At 41.7% G+C, this 18,201-nt stretch overlaps 1 protein-coding gene across 6 annotated transcripts in view; it reads right to left on the bottom strand.

The window, feature by feature from the left end:
- Nucleotides 1-19: 19 nt before the first annotated feature.
- Nucleotides 20-18,201, bottom strand: part of LOC135904759 (ipis-1-like) — a 32,401-nt gene continuing 14,219 nt past the window's right edge. The window contains exons 1-3 of one of the 6 annotated variants that reach the window (XM_065435729.1): nucleotides 14,368-14,418; nucleotides 13,713-13,796; nucleotides 20-4,823 (exon numbers count right to left, since the gene is read on the bottom strand). In XM_065435729.1, coding sequence (XP_065291801.1) covers nucleotides 3,652-4,794 — 1,143 coding nt within the window. In that variant the 5' untranslated portion in view covers nucleotides 4,795-4,823; nucleotides 13,713-13,796; nucleotides 14,368-14,418 and the 3' untranslated portion in view covers nucleotides 20-3,651. Of the gene's footprint in view, nucleotides 4,824-13,300; nucleotides 13,446-13,712; nucleotides 13,797-13,860; nucleotides 14,057-14,119; nucleotides 14,292-14,367; nucleotides 14,419-18,201 lie in introns of those variants that run through there. The other 5 variants (XM_065435728.1, XM_070522315.1, XM_065435727.1 and 2 more) reach the window with 5 other exon arrangements.

Below are 18,201 nucleotides of genomic sequence, written 5' to 3' on the forward strand. Positions count from 1 at the left end.
CAGCATAAAAGCAAGGATATAAATGAAATCATTTATTCAGCCTCTTGAGAACAAAACATGCACAGAGTAATTCATTCAAGGGGGAAAAAAAGAAATTAAACGCTCTTGCTTCGCGCCCGAAAGCAAATGACTTAGCAGAACTTAAAAAGGAACTGCAGATTCAGTTGTAACAATGCCCTACATGGTCCACGAGACAACAAGCTACTCATGTAACAGTGACCAGCTCAAACCAGCTCATATTGTTTGAACACAGTTGCTGACAGCACATCAGATCTTCTTTTTTACCAGAATCGACTGTTTATGCAGCCAATAACATGAGAAAGGAGACAGTTTATCATAACAGTGAGCATGTGCTGGTGGGCGAGTTGGTTATGCATGATTACAACGAAGGCGCCAAATAAAACCACTAGTTTGTTAGTGCGCCTACATGGTTGTCTCGTGTATCCTTCCTTCGTCCGTGGTTTTATTTGGCGCCTTCGTTGTTATTATAACAGGACAGCTGCAAGTCCAGTGGAGGCCACAGAGAGAAACTTAAAACATACACACAATTTCGCTCACTGTTTCACAAATGCATAAAATTCCAACTACGATGTGCCATGTAAAATTCCATGGGGCAAGTTTGGACCAAGAATCAAAGCACATGCATCGGAAAGCTTAGCCAGCAAGCATTAAATTGCAGGGTTTAAAGAGACAGAAATAAGGGACAAGGGAAAGGCAAGGATACCAGCACAGCTAAGCCTTGTTGGCTACCCCGCACTGGGGAAGGGGCAGCCATTGCTGATAGGTCAGACTGCACTCACAGGCTTCATTGCAAGCAGATTTCTAAGCTTGCTGCCTCTCACACAAGACAGACCAACACAGTGAACCAAGTCTCAGCACTTCCTATTTAACTGCTACATTAGAACGGGTTTAGAACCACGCTGTCCCTGTTGTGATGGATAATTACAACTAATATGCAAGCACAACTTCTACTAAAAACTATACGAGTTGGGAAACATTGGCTAAAGGCAGACATAGAATTAAGCTTGCCCTGTATTACCACAGATATTTTCAGAAAATTGGTATCGATAGACATTTATACCTTTTTCCACTACATTTTATACTGAACTGCTGTGACTGTGCATTTAAGGTTTGTGAAATAAAGCGTCAAAATGATGTTTTCAGATTTTTTTCCCCAACACTATTTTACCAAGTACCAAGCTGTTGTGTAACATTGAAAGTAACCAATCCGCCACAGAACTTCAATTATTATGGCTAAATGAATAAGGTTTTAATGAGTGTGTTATGCTTTTTTATTTCTTGTAAATATGTCATGCTGCACGTGCATGGCTTTTGTTTTTGTATGCTGTAATATCCACCCTGCAATAATGCATTCACAGTGCTAGAAGTTTTTCCAATAAATAAGTAAAAACAAAGCACTATATTCTCTGCTGCACATTACTGGACGTACCTTGTCTACTGTCTATTAGTGAACATATCAGGAACATTAATCAATTGCTCAAACACATAAAGACAAGCTTCTCTATACAACACAGCTATCATTGAGAGAGTAGGTATATGCAGTGGTAAAAGGGATAACACTCGGGCAGTTTTTAAGTGTTGTGTCATTTGTAGAAGAGCTCCGAGTTTATATATCTGTCATGTTCGACCACAGTGTTTATCAAGAAGAACTACAGATGGCGACACCGCTCAAACTCATTGGCTAGCAGTGTAGTCTCTGAAGTACGCGAACATGAATAAAGCAGTTGGTCACCAGAGTGTGTGTCAGCTATTTGCCTGCTTTCGTCCTCCTGCTGCAGGTAGGGATGCAAACGTTACAGTATCTCTCAGCGGACTATCCACAATAACAATCTAGATTCAAAATATGAAGACCAGCTTGGCTGTGCATCAAGCATGGAAGGCTAATGCACTAGATTTCTCAGTAAAGCAGGGAATGCTACAGCGACCTTCCGTGCTCTGCAAATGAAGGCTTCAATTTATTTCCTTGTTTTCTTCTAGCAGAATGTGTACAGGTTACAAAAATGACATTTTCAGTACACTTCAATGCCATCATAAGCATGATGGACTGCCCAGTTGGCATCAAGTTCATGGACTACAGAATCTGTCAAAAAGAATCAATGTACAGTTAAACCCGATATAACAAACTTCAATATGATGAAATTATCGATATAATAAACTTCTCATAACCTATAGTCCGTAGAATACCATGTATTTAGAACCTCAATATAACGAAGGGTGTTTGTATGCGATTACAATATAACGAAATTTCACTGCCGCCACAATCGAATGCCGGGACAATAAATGGATACTTCCCCGGATGCACATGGTCAAATGATTGCATTAAAAACGGCTGCTTGCAAACACACCTCTCAAATCATGCGCCGCCCAACAAAAGAGACCGCCAAAGTGGAGCCGCGTCATGCTTCCTACAAAGTCCAAGTGCGGTAAGCACACAGTGCGTGCCCCGTGCACTTTGTGCTTTAGGTGCGAGTGAAATTGTGCGAGGGTGAGACAAAGATGGTGGCTCCACAAGTGCTGCCTTCCTGCACGAGCAAAGGGAAAGAGAGGGAGTGGAGCGAGCTCACAGTAACGAGATCAAGCGCGCGAGAGAGGGCGGAGTAGGGGGTAAGTTGGCGCACATCTCGATTACTGGCGCGCATCACGGCCGCGGCTGCACATGACTGTATGTGCGACTGAGCGCATGCGCAGCCGCGCACCCTGCTTTAGAGGTAATCTGCCGCATGTGCAAAGACTGGGCGTGCCAAGACAGCATGGCATCATTTAAGCTGTCTTCCCGCGCGTTTAGTATTGAAAGTTGCGTAATCTCGAGTTTCGGTGACTCATTCGAGCGAGAGGCAGACGAAGCATTCGCTCCCGGCTGCCGGCGCTTTCATGATAGCGTCATTCCAGTGCGGGCGACACTATTAGCCGCGGGGGCGGAGTGTACGCGAGTGTACACCAAACAACAGCACTGATGACAAACCTATGAAGCTGCAACAGATGATGTCCAGAGCAGTTACAAATTGTGCTGATTTGTAGCCAGCGCATTTGTTTATCTTAAATGTACAGGCAGGGTCAACATGTTGCAAGACGTGGGTTCTATGAGAAAGTAGAATATCAACACAGTTTTAGCTCGCAGCCATTGAAACAGCACAATACTATGTTGGTCGCATACACTAGTACATGAAGCACATTTTAAATCCAGGCTGCTTGCCACACTCGGGGGAATATCTTGTTCTTTCTCGTGTCTCTCATCCCATAAACTTTTGGCACTGCCTATGTACATGCTAGCATCTGGATGAAGACCAAGCAGCCCTTTGCTTTAGCTAGCATGGCCAACAACAAAAGTTTTTCAATTAGCCAATGGGAAACCATTCGGTATTAGAATATGCAATGCAGACAGCAAAGCTCATGTTGCATCAAGGCCCACTACAGAAACCTGTCTTCCTGTAGGCAATGTGTATCAGTGCGAATGCACATGAGAGCAGGGTATTAATATTGCACGATTATTAGCTATAACAGACCAAATGGATTTTGCCCCTTTTGCATCGTAGTTACTGAGAATAATGAGCGCTTTAACTGAACGCTACTAAATATTAATTAAATATATTAATTTAAATACTTAACATTAAAGATCAAGGTCCTACAAGGTCAGGCTGCATTAGGCACATCTCGCACTGAGCCAACGAAGAGAATAGCATCTGGGTCGTGACTTTTAATGATGAACATGAACGGGTGGTCGATGATGAAACTAAGTGTACCAATAAAAGCACATTTCTTTTTCTTCACCATCATCCCTGTTGCCGCAGCTGCCTCTGTGCCTTCCTCATTGACCTCCACAAAGGCCTTATGGAGTGCAGCGGAGACTACAAGGTCTTTCTGCCCACCTATTCCAGATAAGTCTGCTTTGCGAGAGAACAAGTCTTGCACACCCATTGATTGAAGCAGACTCTTGAGATCCACATCCAGTTCAATCTTAAACCGTGGAAGACTGAGTTCAACGACAGTTCTGTCAAACCCCATAACAATGTCCGACAGCTTCGATGAAGTTAGTGCTGCCTCGAGCTGTGTAAGGCCATCCACTTCATGCGGAAGAAGTATCACCATGGATGTCTTGCCACCTTTGTACGGTATTTCAACGGCAGCGGCATTCAAGTCGCCACATTCCATGTTGACCTTGAACTCTGCTTGCTTGTACATCATGTGAACTTCTTTTGTTGCTTCTTTGGAGATGTGAAATTTCTTAAGAGCCGTTGCTTGAGAGTTGAACTGCTTTTCCCACAGACCTTTGAAGTAAATGGCATTCACCAAAACAACCACAGAGTCAGAATCCAGTGCACCAGAGGGAAGAAGGTCAACAATCTTTGATTTTGTTGCTTCTTTTACCCAAGAATTGATGGCAAGCCTTGCTGCTTCAGCTTCGTTTTTGAAATCCACCGGCACCACAGCGCTATTATAAAACTTCTTCAATGTGTCAAGGTACTCTTCAAGAATGTCGTAAGTTCTTTCTGCATACAAGCGATTTGCCACCTCTAGAACGACATCTGGTGAATAGGTTGAAACTCTGGCAAAGAATTCGGAGAACTGCGAGTGGATCAAGTTGTTTTTTGTATGCAGGACATTTGCGATTTCGTCAGCTGTGCGTTGTCTGGCTCCTGCAAGTGTCATTGACAATGCGGCTGCGATACTGAATGGGGAGACGACTAAGTTTTTCGTTCCGCCACTCCTAGCAAGTACCTGCTTGTAGAGGTCAACAGAGAATGCAGAAAGCGCCACAGTCAGGTCTGCAGACATGGCCGATGCTATGGTACTGGAAAGGGCCCCTGCAAAAGTACAGGCAAAGACATGTACATAGGCAATTTTGAACTGCATAAACCACAGTAGTGCCAATATTTACTCAGATCACCAGTTTCTAACACCACATGTATTTCTAATTCGCCGTAGTGGCACGAAAGCAAGAAAAGATTGAGAAGAAAAAATTGAAGCTGGCACAGTATGTTGCAACCAATGAACAGTAACCAGGCAACTGAATGTGCATAAAATTAAAATGACAGTCCACTCACTCCCTTGATCTCGGCAGATTGTCCTTCTGACCAATCATATTAAATCGTGCCAAAAAGCAGAGACAAGGAAGAGCACAGGACCAGTGCTGGTCCTCTGCTCTTCCTTGTCCGTTTTTTGGTGCTGTTTAAAATGAATGATTCATACCAACTAGCTCGCACCCAAACCCTTCCAAGTCCTTCTGACCTCGGCTTTCACCATGCTCCGTTCCACACATAACACTTGCGTGGAAGCCACGCGAATGGTGCGGCCATACAAGTCTTACTCCACACACTTCGCAACGCAGTCGTTCTTCATCTGCAACATTTTCTATGAAATACTATGTACGTCATATATTTGAACTACAACTTGTGGATGTCAGTTTATGTAAAATCAAATATTAGTTGTGCACATTTGTGCTTCCAGTAGGCGATGTACAATGTTTTGGTCGCAAGCGAAAGTGATGCACTACGGCTGCTAGTCGCAGAAACATGTCACACCACTTGTTTGGCGGCAAATGGGTTCGTATTTCTGACGTCTTTCGTGCAACAAATACGTCATATCTTGCTACATAAGAACTCAAGATTTATTTTTACACTGAATTACATGACGCATAGCTAAGGTCTTTCTTTCATACGCAATGCACTTTTTTTTTTCGTCAGGGATGCAAGCTGTAAGGCAAGTCTCTCTAGACTAAAACAACGTACAGTGCGAAGGACAAGGACTGCGAGAGATGACATACACAGGTGGGGCGACGCCTGTGCATGCCCCCTCTTGTACATATACACATGATGTGGCAACACAATAAAATATTGTTGGAAGTCAGCGCTGTGTATGTCGTCTCTCGCAGTCCTTGTCCTTTGCGCTGTACGTCATTTTGGATCATGAATTACCAACTAGCCCAAGCAACCACCCAAGCTCTCTAGACTCTGTAGCATTGCCTGCTATGTATAAAACGCAAGTACAATCATGTTCTTCCTTTTCTTAATAAAAATCTCTCAGAATTCACAACATAGCAGGATAACAGGGCCAGAAACATTCTCTTCATATTAAGGGTGAAGTTCATGTACCACACCATTAAATTTTTAAAAATTATTTAAGTTATCGTGCTGTAAACTTGCAGTTGTATGTAACTTTATGTACCGATTTTGAATATGAGGTTCAATTTTGTTTATCTCCCTCGTTTATTACTTTATGCAGTTTACTTTAGTTAAATTTCTGGAAAAAGTTGCAGAAAGTAAGTTTCTCAGATTTAAAAGAGCAAGGAATAAATAGTACCCGCATGATTCAAGATATTCATTAAGATCAATAATATACTCAGTCTATCTTTAAACAAGAGCTGCTAGACTTCAAAGTCAACACTAAGCAGAGTTTTTAAGTCTTTTACAAGTTAATGAAATCTAAGAAACTGATTGTAAATGTTTCATGAAAATTAAGCAAACATGCATAAAAATATAACTGGAGACAGAATTGGACCTCAAATACTATATAGGTACATAAAATGACATATATCTACAAGTTTTGAGCACTGCAACTTGAAGAATGAAGTTTTAATCAAACTCCTTCCTTAAAGCGAAATGAAAAATAAAGCTATCATGATGGTCTCCACTCAAACTTGATCATCATCTTCATCATCAACCTGTTTTATGTCCACTGCAGGACAAACGCCTCTTCCTGCAATCTCCAATTACCCCTGTCCTGTGCCAACCGATTCCAACGAGCACCTGCGGATTTCCTAATTTCATCGTCCCACCGCACTTGCCTTCTTTTGGCACCCATTCTGTAACCCTAATGGTCCACCGGTTATCTAACCTGCGCATTACATGACCTACCCAGCTCCATTCCTTTCTCTTAATGTCAGTTAAAATGTCAGCTATATCCGTTTGCTCTCTGATCCAAAGCACTCTCTTTCTGTATATTAACTTTATGCCAACATTCTTTGTTTCATCGCACTTTGCGCGGTCCTTAACTTGTTCTCAAGATTCTTTGTCAGTCTCCAAGTTTCTGCCCTTATGTCAGCACCAGTAAAACGCACTGTGTACCTTCTTTTTTAATCATAATAGAAAGCTTCCAGTCGGAGCTGACAATGTCTGCCGTATACGTTCTAACACATTTTTATTCTGTAAATTTCCTTCTCGTGATCAAGGTTCCCTGTGAGTAATTGACTTAGGCAAACATACTCCTTCACAGACTACAGAGGCTGACTGGCGATCCTGAACTCTTGTTCCCTTCCCCAGCTATTCATGATTATGTTTTTCTTCTGCGTATTAATCTTAAACCCCACTCTTACACTCTCTCTGTTAAGGTCCTCAATCATTTGTTGTAACTCGTCTTCAGCATTGCTGAACAGGATAATGTCATCTGCAAACCGAAGGTTGCTGACATATTCACCATTAATCCTTACTCCTAAGCCTACCCAGTTTAATATCTTGAACAATTCTTCCAAGCACGCAGTGAATAGCATTGGAGAGAGTGTGTCTCTTTGTCGGACCCCTTTCTTTATTGCAAGGTATCTTCCTACTTTTCTTGTGGAGGATTAAGGTAGCTGTGGAATCTCTGTACATATTTTCCAAGATATTTACGTAAGCAGCCTGTACTCCTTGATTACATAACGCCTCGATGACTGCTGGTATCTCTACTGATTTAAATGCCTTTTCATAATGTATGAAAGCCATATAGAAAGGCTGATTGTACTCTGCGGATTTCTCGATTACCTTATTAATAACACAGATGTGATCCATTGTAGAGTATTCCTTCCTGAAGCCAGCCTGTTCCCTTGGTTGACTGAAGTCCGGTGTTGCCTTTATTCTATTGGAAATTATCTTGGTGAATATTTTATGTAACACTGGGAGTAAGCTAATGGGCCTATAATTTTTCAATTCTTTAACATCTCCCTTTTTGTGTATCAGTATATGCTTGCATTCTTCCAGTTTTCTGGGACCCTTGAAGTTGATAGACACTTTGTATAGAGAGCTGCCAGCTTTTGAATCATTATGTCTCCTCTATATTTGATTAAATTGACTGTTATTCCATCTTCTCCTGCCGCTTTTCCCTGTTTCATGTCTTGCAAGGCCCATCTAACCTCATAGCTAGTTACAGAAGGAGTATCTGCAACCTGTTCAATACTGCTTCGAATGAGGTATCATGGCCTCTCTGGGTACTGTACAGGTCAGTATAGAATTCCGCTGCTTTTACTACGTCTTCAAGACTGCTAATGATATTACCCTGCTTTCAGTGCATACATCTTGGTTTGTCGTATGCCAGGTTTCCTTCTCAATTATTTAATGCTGCGTACATCTTTTACGGCTTCCTCAGTCTTTCTCATGTTAAAATTTCAAATCTCACTTACTTTCTCCTTGGTGATCAGTTTTGACAGTTCCGCGAATTCTTCTCATCTCTTGAGTTGGACACTTTTATTCTTTGTCGTTTCTTTATTAGGTCCTTTGTTACTTGGAAGAGCTTGTGTATGGTTGCCTTGGTGCTTTACCTCCCACTTCAACTGCTGCCTCTGAAGCGAGCCTGGTTATGGTTTAATTTATTACTGTATGTCATCTTCATCTCTCTGTTCTAAGGCTGCATATTTGTTTGCAAGTAGCAGCCTCAATTGGTCTCCTTTTGTCGTTACTGCGTCTAGATTGGCCCGGTTCTTCTCGACCAATTTTACTCTTTCTCTCTTCAAATTAGGGTGAATCCTAGCCCTCACTAACCTATGATCACTGCACTTTACCCTACCTAACACTTCTACATCCTGCACTATGCTGGGTTCAGCAGAAAGCATAAAATCAATTTCATTTCTTGTTTCACCATTAGGGCTTTTCCAGGTCCACTTTCTGTTGCTGCGCTTCCTGAAGGTGTTCATTATTCACTGCTCATTCCTTTCTGTGAATTCTAACAGCATCTCTCCTATAGCGTACCTAGAATCGACACCGTAGTTGCCAACTGCTTGTTCACCAGCCTGCTTTTTCCCCACTTTCGTATTGAAGTCGCCCATTACTACAGTATACCGAGTTTACACTTTTCTCATAGCTAATTCAACATCTTCATAAAACTGATCTACTTCATAATCATCGTGATTGGTTGTTGAAGTGTAGGCTTGTACTACCTTTAATCTGTACCTCTTATTAGGCTTTATTACGACTATTGCTACCATGTCATTATTGCTGTAGAATTTGTCAATGTTGCCCGCAATTTACTTATGAATTAGTAATCCTACCCCGTATTGCTTCTTATCTGGGAGATCTTAGCAGAGGATATGGCTATGAGTCAGCACTGTAGAAGCCTAACCAGTAGAGGGTATTGCTGTCGCATGCTGTGCAACGATTTGGAGATGCTTTAGCTCATACTTGGAGAATCTTTCCCAATGTCTATTCATACAAGGTCGTCGGGGAACCAATGTGTAGCCTTTCGGTGCATAGGTAACTACAGTATGCAGAAAATATATCTCTTGGGGGTGCAAACATGTTACGCACATAATCAGTTGTGGTGTGTATGTGGTGTGAACAGTTTTGGGTGCATCGGCTTTAGTTCAATGAAGAGAACCAGTGTCCGTGTACTTCCAGGAAATGGAAAATCTGCTCAATATCAGATCGCTTGCCGTAGGAACTAAAACATAAGAGCGCATGCTCCTGTATGGCAACCCCGAAACATCTAAGTGCCAGGCGCTATCAAATATTTGTGATACACTGTCATCGTTCTCACGAATTTCAAGTCTAGTAGACTGGAAATCACTATGATATATCAATGCTAGCCTCCAGTACGAGGCCGATGGGGCTGCTCAACACAGCGATCACTGCGGTTGGTGAACCAGCATGGTGACGTGGCCGTTTGTCAGCACTGTATAAGCCTCACCAGTTCTTCTAACCTCACTAAGGTCAATAATATCCCAAACAATGCCTGATAGTTCCTCAAAGAGTCCTGCCAGACTAGCTTCACTCGAGAGGGTTCGGGTGTTAAACGTTGCAAGAGTCAGTTTCCACTGGCAGCCTGTCCGGGTCCAGAGATTCTTAGCACCCTCTGCTGCATTACAGGTCCGACTGCCGCCTTGATCAGGTGCTTCACATCTGCTGGAGACTGAGGGCCAACCATGTGTGATTTATATAGTCCGCTTTCAAGCCTGTGCGTGGCATAAATTTGCTGTCTTTAACATGCTTTCCTTGGCTTCATTGTCTGTTGGCTTTATATGGTAAGGATTAACAAAATTCAAGCACCTCAGTTTCCTATCTTCTCTTGTTCATTCATAGGGAGGGTCTTGAATCTGACAGCCTTGATTTAATTAGGTCGCATACGAGGGTCTTTTAGCCACGTGCCTGCTCTCCTAAGTCACGTGTTATGTGAGGCCATCAGGCAATAGACAATCTTCCACATTTGACCACCATGAGTCTGAGGGGCGCTGGTTAGCACTCCCAGGGCTAGATCTAGCAAGCGTAAATACTAAAGTTAGTGGACGCATTGATAGCTGTCGTTGTAGCGCAGTGTGTGTGTGTGTGTGTGTGTGTGTGTGTGTGCGTGCGTGCGTGCGTGTATTTGCACGCGCGCAGAGAGAGAGGAGTCGGATGGTTTTCGGTTTGCCTGCCCCTCCCCTTACCACTCGAGAAATAGTTGGTACGCCCCTGGCTATGAAAACTTGAACATGGGACACTGACACAATCTGCATGTAGCCCAGAGCAGCAGAGCTTGGACATCTTGAAGCTTAAATTTGCTTTTTTTGCTTCCACTGACAGGAACCATCATGTACAGTAAAAACATTGTCAAGTGTGACAAAATTGCTAGGCATAGGTTTTTTGTGAAGAGCAAGATTTCTGCTCCATTTGGACATGCATAGTCTAAATCAGTGGAACAATATAGTGCTGTAGACTGCAAGTCTGAAATACAAGGTATGTACCCAAGCTTTCTGGAGATTCAGCTTGCTCATACACTGTGAACCCTGTCAAATTCTGATGACAATGGTACATTCACATGAACTCCATATTACTATAGATTGCTATGTTAAGGGTAATATTATCAGGAAAAGGAAAGCATCTGATAAGGTACAATTGCTTCTTCAAAGCTTCTGTTGGGTAGTTCCACTTACCTGACAGCTCCATTTATCGAAAACTGTTTAAACTAGTCATGCTTTCCATCGACCACTGCATTTTTTGAGTGAGTGGCCCCTAATCAGGCAAACTGCTGAATACAATAACCTCTACGGAGCATCTGTTTAATAACTTTATTTGGCAGTTTCATTTATCCACCTTAGTGCCAAATTAATTCTGCCCATTGAAAATTTAGTTACCACTAAATTTCTTACATTTCCTGAATCATGAAGGGTGTACTGCTGCAGCATGAAATCATAATTTTCAATTCCTTAGCAAGGTTTATCAAGTGTACAGAATGTGAGCTCCATGGGAAAACTTCCCACAGGTACATCAGATATGAGAACATCAACTATTTCATGTCTAGCGTACTTGGAAAGACCCTATCCAGCTTGAAAAATATGACCACGTAAATCATAGAGAAAAACAATACAAACAATGAACCTGCCACACGATGACATGTTCTCTTTAAAAAGGGAGACCGCCTAACACTAAGAGATTGCCGTTCTACTTAACCAACTTCATCGTGTTGTAAAACTATCGGACGTATCGTAGCTGCTAGTATAAATAAATTCCTGGAAGAGCACTCTACATTGACTAAGTTTCAACCTGGGTTTAGGAAAGGATTTTTAACTGCAACTCAACTCATCACATTGTTTCACCCGCCGTGGTTGCTCAGTGGCTATGGTGTTGGGCTGCCGAGCACGAGGTCGCGGGATCGAATCCCGGCCACGGCGGCCGCATTTCGATGGGGGCGAAATGCGAAAACACCCGTGTGCTTAGATTTAGGTGCACGTTAAAGAACCCCAGGTGGTCGAAATTTCCGGAGTCCTCCACTATGGCGTGCCTCATAATCAGAAAGTGGTTTTGGCACGTAAAACCCCATAATTCATCACATTGTTTCATTCTGTTGCAATAACCCTTTAGACATGGCAGCTGGGTACACTTTTGTTATATTTCTGTAAATCTTTTGACAAAGTTCCACACGGTAAACGCATTTTCATACTAGAACAACAGGTATTCAAGAAATTTTTGTTTGCTGGGTTTTAGCCTACGCAATTAATTGCAAACTATACGTAGATCTAGGGGGTCGACTCTCGGATTGTCTTCCAGCCATACCTGGTGTACCATAGGGCAGTGTGCTAGGTCCTTTGCTCTTTCTATTGTATATTAATGTCACTGTTGACGTTGTTAAACCTGGCGTAGAAATTAGCTTATTAGCTGATTATTGTGTTTCGTTTAAAGAAATTGCTTGCACTAAAGATTACAGTGACCTCAGCACTAGTCTGCGCAAGTATGCATGAATGGTGCAAATAATGGAAAATGTCACTAAACACAAAAAAATGTGTCTGCCTTCCAGTAACTTGCAAAAAAAAAAGAAAAAATTAACTTTGATATATTTACTTACTAGGGTCTTTACCATTAAAACAAGTAAGTTGCTATAAGTATCTCAGCGTGACGCTGACTTCTAACCTCTCTGGAATCTTCATATTGGTAATTTGTTTGCTCATCTGCCTTCCGCAAGCTGTGTGTCCTGAAACAAACTTAAAACTGCTCCTACTAATGTTAAACTCCTCTGGTACACTGCTCTTGTGCGACCAAAACTAGAATATGAATACATTATATGGGACCCTTATACTAAATTTAAGGATGTATTCAGAAGAAGGCTGTAAGATTTATATATTCAACAAGTTAGACTGACCCTATAATTTAATGCAAGCTAATGGCATACCATTATTACAGGCACGAAGGCAAAAAATTTAGATTAGAACTTCTTTCTCAACTTTTGAATAACAAGCTATCTGTACATATATCACCCTTTTATCACACTTAACTAGCAATTCCACCTGACAACACCAACCACCCCCCTAGATATATCTATATATATTTATCCTAGTTATCTAGAAGGCTATGTACCAACAAAACGTGTTAACGCCGCATTTTGCTCACACTGAGCAGATTAAGTTTTCTTATTTTCCAAGGACCACACATGATTGGAACTGCCTTACTGAAGCAAGTGATCAGATTGTGAATTAAAATTTTTTAGTCTATCTGCATCGGTATTGTTCTCTTTTTGCTGTTTCTTTTTGTTTTTGCTGCTTTCTTTGTATTTGTATTGTCCACCCTGATTTGGCCTCGAGTCCGCAGAATTGAATAAATAAATAAATGAAACATACAGTAATACTGACATTGTGAGCAAACATCCAGTCGTCTACCTTCCAACCTCCCGCTTGTCGTCAGCGATGAGTGAGCAAGCGATCGAGAGCCATGTACTACCCATAATATTTATATATACTAACTGTCAAGTTTTGTCTATCTCGGCGTATGTGCTGCACAAATTATACGGAGTTGATGTAGTTCGTATGTGTATGCAAATTTTTACGCAAGTGCGACCTTATTTACGCATGCGTACACTAAACTGACAGTTTCTAACTGGCACACGGGTCTAACAACAAGTTTACCGAGAGTACAATCCAAGAATATACACAGAGCGTGCGAAGTGCTTTGAACTGCGTCCGCTGACCCCAAGAGCTTTACTTTAGGAATGGAAGGAATCAATCAAAATGTGCGCCCGATATTGTTGCCGCGAAGAGCACTTACCTATTCTTGGCTGTATCAGCCGTCACGAGTTCCGACCCGAGTAGCGAGGCGGAGAATGCAGAGCAGCGCGCAAACCGGTGCAAACTGCATGCAAAATAGCCGAAGATGACGGCAGTGTTGCTAAATATACACTCGTGCAGCGTCTTGCCTCTATGCTTAGAACCGTCTGTCGCCGTTATGGTCACCGTGCGCAAGACATGTGTTTCCCCCAGTCCCTTTTCTAGGGATTACGAGTTTTCGAAGCAAGGCACTAGGGAATGGGGAATACAAGGAGGAATACGCCACTCGGCATACATTCTACATGCTTGCGGCGCGCGCGGTGTTTTCACGCGTACAAATCTCTGACACCGCAAGACGACACACAAATATTGTACGGTAGTGAGTTGTGGCACAATAAATATACATACATGTATATAGTTTCACGGCGCCGAAGTTCTTTTGCAAGGTGCGTACCGTGGTGCCGCAGGCAAAGGATCGATAGACACAAACATTTTACCGCCACTAATGCCAAACGAACTTTTCTCTCTCTCTCTCTCAGTCCAGAGGGCTCGCGAGAGGGCCGTCAGGTTTCACCTGATGGTCCCCGAGTGGGCCTAGCAGGCGACGTTGAGTTTACTCGCGTCTACTGTGGACCAAATGAAGTTGTTTCACTTACTCTCTCTCTCTCTCGGATATTCGCGTCCAAGAAGAAAAACCGCTCACGCTAGGAGATCTGAAACTCTAATGAAAATGTGCGTTTGTGTTAGCGTGAACCTATATATAGCTGTTGATCGAGGTTAATCCAAGAAAGCTAGCACCCCCGCATGTACATCAAACGATGAAATTGACCTAGTAAACAAAACAAAACAAACATTGAATGCAGCTGGATTTTTCAATGGGACACAATTGGTTCCGAGTTGCTGTCATTAGAGGCCCAAGTTTCAATTGGACATGAAATCCAGATTTTGTTCCAATTGTACCTGATTGGAGCTTGGTATTCCAACTGGACCCAATTGGAAGTCACTGGATAAGTATTATAATCTTGTGAAACAACAAAATAGTAATAATAGCACAATTTTAATGTGAGTTTTCAAATAAAATACTCTGTATTTTGGCATGATCAATGGAGAGAAGCATTTAGCCTTCTGTGTTGTTAGAAATCTCTCTCGAAACATTTACCAATTTCTCGCAAATCACCACTTCGTCAACAAAATTTTGCTTAGATATATAACATCTGACATATATGTCTCTCACAGTGAACTGGTGAATGACGGATATCTCAAAAGAATTGCCATATTGTGCTCATGCACGAATAAGCTTCTCGAAAGAAGCTTCAGGTATGTCTGTGTCATATCAAGATTAGGGTCCATTTAGGTTTTTGTTTTTTTTTCCTTTGTTTTTCATGTTGGTCCCAATGAGTCCAGTTGAGAGACAAATTAATTGGGTCCTAGTGTGTTCAAAAAAACCAATTGGACCTGTTGGACTCATTTCGCACAGTATCGACACCTCCTGTCAGCTTGGCATAAAGGTTCCTTTCAGACCAAAACAATTGGAACAATTTGTACCCAAATACATTGTCGAATACCTGCCTTAAACTATTCTCGTCACAGGGCTGGTCTGGTGCCCCCCCATCCCCACCGTGCCCAACTTGTGGGGAAGACGAGACAATTTTTCTTATTCCGACAGCCTTTTTCATCTTAAAACATGTTTAGAAGCATGGTTTAGACAACTTCGCATAAAGTTTTCCCTTCCAGACGTTATTTTCTGGGAGCATCCTCTCTCGGAACGCTTCCTCAGCCATGGAAGAATTTCTAACTGTTGAAGGGCAATTTTTACAATAAGTTCCGCATACTATACTTTTCGTTCATTTCTCCCCCAAAATTTGTTGACTTTAGCAATAACTTAACTTCTTCCCTAATGCCATCAGAATCGTGGCCAATCCCACGCAGCGAGTATGCACCATCAGTGAAAGAAAACGAAACAAAATGTGCCCAGTCATGGATCCTCCATGCTTATCCATGCATGGAATACATTAGGCACAACATGAACTTGCCTAACTTCATGCTTGTGGCTTCAGATGCTCCTTGCGGCTTACATTTGCTTACATATGCAGCCTCACTGCCTTCGAAAGTGGCTCAACAATAGATGAAATTCTATTGCTTACATATATTTTTAACAAGATAACGCATGGCCATTGATAGAACCAGTTTGTACTGTCTGTTTGGTGTGCGCATAAGTATTGCCTCCTTCTGTTTACAGATGCGTGTTACCTTGCTTTGCCGCCAGCGCACTGTGTGAACTGCTTCCAGCGATCATGCAGCATGATTTGCGGGCAACCACCGGCAATATTAGAACATGAAGACAGTTATGGTAAAGTATACTATGAAGAAGGGTAACAGCTGAAGAAGCCGTACCTGTTTGCTAAACTATGGCATGCTCCTGCTAAAATCTGATAGTAAACACAAATCTTTCACCGATAACATAACAGAAGACACACTCGCAGAAGATTTGTAAATGAGAGTGCTGTTTATTTGCACATTTTATTCGCATCCCATCACATAGGTGATGTTATAATGCAGTTGGAAAATGGTGTGAATGTGGCAGGTACTTTTAATTATTTCTTACAATATCAGTAATGATCAAACCAATCGCCAAAGAGATTGTGGACACCGAATAAGGAACTACAAATCATGCATCATTTTTCATTTCATTCGCGAGATTTTGTGCCAGGGCAACAGAAAGACCTCTTGCAAATCTTTAATGAGCCAATAATCTTTGGTAAATGTTGTATAGCCATCACTGAAGTGCTTCTTACAACTGACATTAAAAAAAAAAAATGAGCCAGTAACATTAAATTGTGCCATCCATGTTTAGCTCAGCTCATGAACATGAGCATGGCTGCATTTTGCATGGTTCTTTAACGGACACACACAAACATGCTAGGACGTTCTTTTAGTATTTATCACAGCCCATCAAAGCCCAACTACAGCTTTAATGCAGTGCGTGTCTCTCGTACAGCAATTAAGCATACAAATGTTGTCTGCAATCTGTAAGGGTCTCTCACCAGGCCCCATTTCAAATTTTTCTTATGCACAATAGGTTGTAAAGCAGCATCCAGGGATAGTTCTACTATAAGAATCTTTACAAAGAGTAAGCACATGTAGTAGCTGAGACAGAAGCAAATGAGATATAGCAATGTCATGGTATGAAGAAATGGGCTACTACACCCTGCCTTTGCCCTTATAGCCCATGGCCCATGCCACATCATCACAACTCACACCTCCCTTCTTTTTAATTAATTTATTTATTTATTCATAAACCTTCAATTCCAAAAGGGAGTGATGATGAAAGATCAAGATTACATAATTGCGTAATGGAGTAGTTACAGCATACAATGGTCATCGATGGCAGCTTTAAATACACAAATAAGAATGGCATTGAAGATGGAAGCGGGCAGGTGGCTCAAATGAGCTGCTGTCTTTGGGACGAACGAGTAAACAAGACGCGTTGGTTAAAAAAAACTACTTTCTTGATGTGGTCTGTATGTGACAAAACTTACGATGGCTCACTACGAACTCTTCTCCTGCATTATGAAAGATTTTATAAAATAACAATAAATGGGTAATTTTCCTGTGTAAGAGGACTTTAGGAAGGTGTAAGGATGCTTTCGTAGACAATGTGTTTGAAAGATGAGAACAATTAGATAAAATGAAGTGTGCTACAGTTCTGCACAAGTGCATTATAGTGTTTGTTTTAGCGATGATGCTGCTCTCGGAAAGTTGTGACATGAGTAATGTAGCATAACTACATAATTAATGCAAGTTTACCAGAAAAGATTAGCAGTTATATGTACTCCTATATACAATAGCATAGCCTGGAGGTGGCACACTGGGAAAATGCGTGACCCTAACCCCCACTCCCCTTTGAAATTTCTGTGTTAGTATGCAGCCTACCCAATCCTCCCTCTCCTCACCCTGCTCAGTCAACTGCATGCCTCCCTCACCCCCAAAATTTTTTTACCTATGCCATTGCCTCTCTCTCTCTCTCTCTCTCTCTCTATATATATATATATATATATATGTATATATATATATATATATATATATATATATATATATATAAGGTTACCTTATCTAGCACAGAACCACCAATGCTAAAAGAGCAGGCTTTGAAGAAGGTTCTTTGTGATATATTCTCATTGATATATATTTTTTAGGATTGAGATGCATTTGCCAGACATTGCACCAGTTAGTAATCACGTTAAGGTCAGATTGAAGTACACGTGCATCTGAGTCAGAAGCTATTGCACAGTAAATTACCCAATCATCGGCAGATAGCCTGACAGACAGTGACAGTCATTAATAGAAAGCAAGAAGAGAAGAGGCTCGAAAATGGAACCCTGCAGAAAACTGGAGTGAGCTGAGCAAGGAGAGGAATCGCATCCGTTAGTGGTTACATATGGTGTTTTGTTTGCAAGAACATTTTCAATCCAAGTTAAGATGTTAGGGTA

This window comes from Dermacentor albipictus, chromosome 7 (assembly GCF_038994185.2).
Source record: "Dermacentor albipictus isolate Rhodes 1998 colony chromosome 7, USDA_Dalb.pri_finalv2, whole genome shotgun sequence".
NCBI lineage: Eukaryota > Metazoa > Arthropoda > Arachnida > Ixodida > Ixodidae > Dermacentor > Dermacentor albipictus.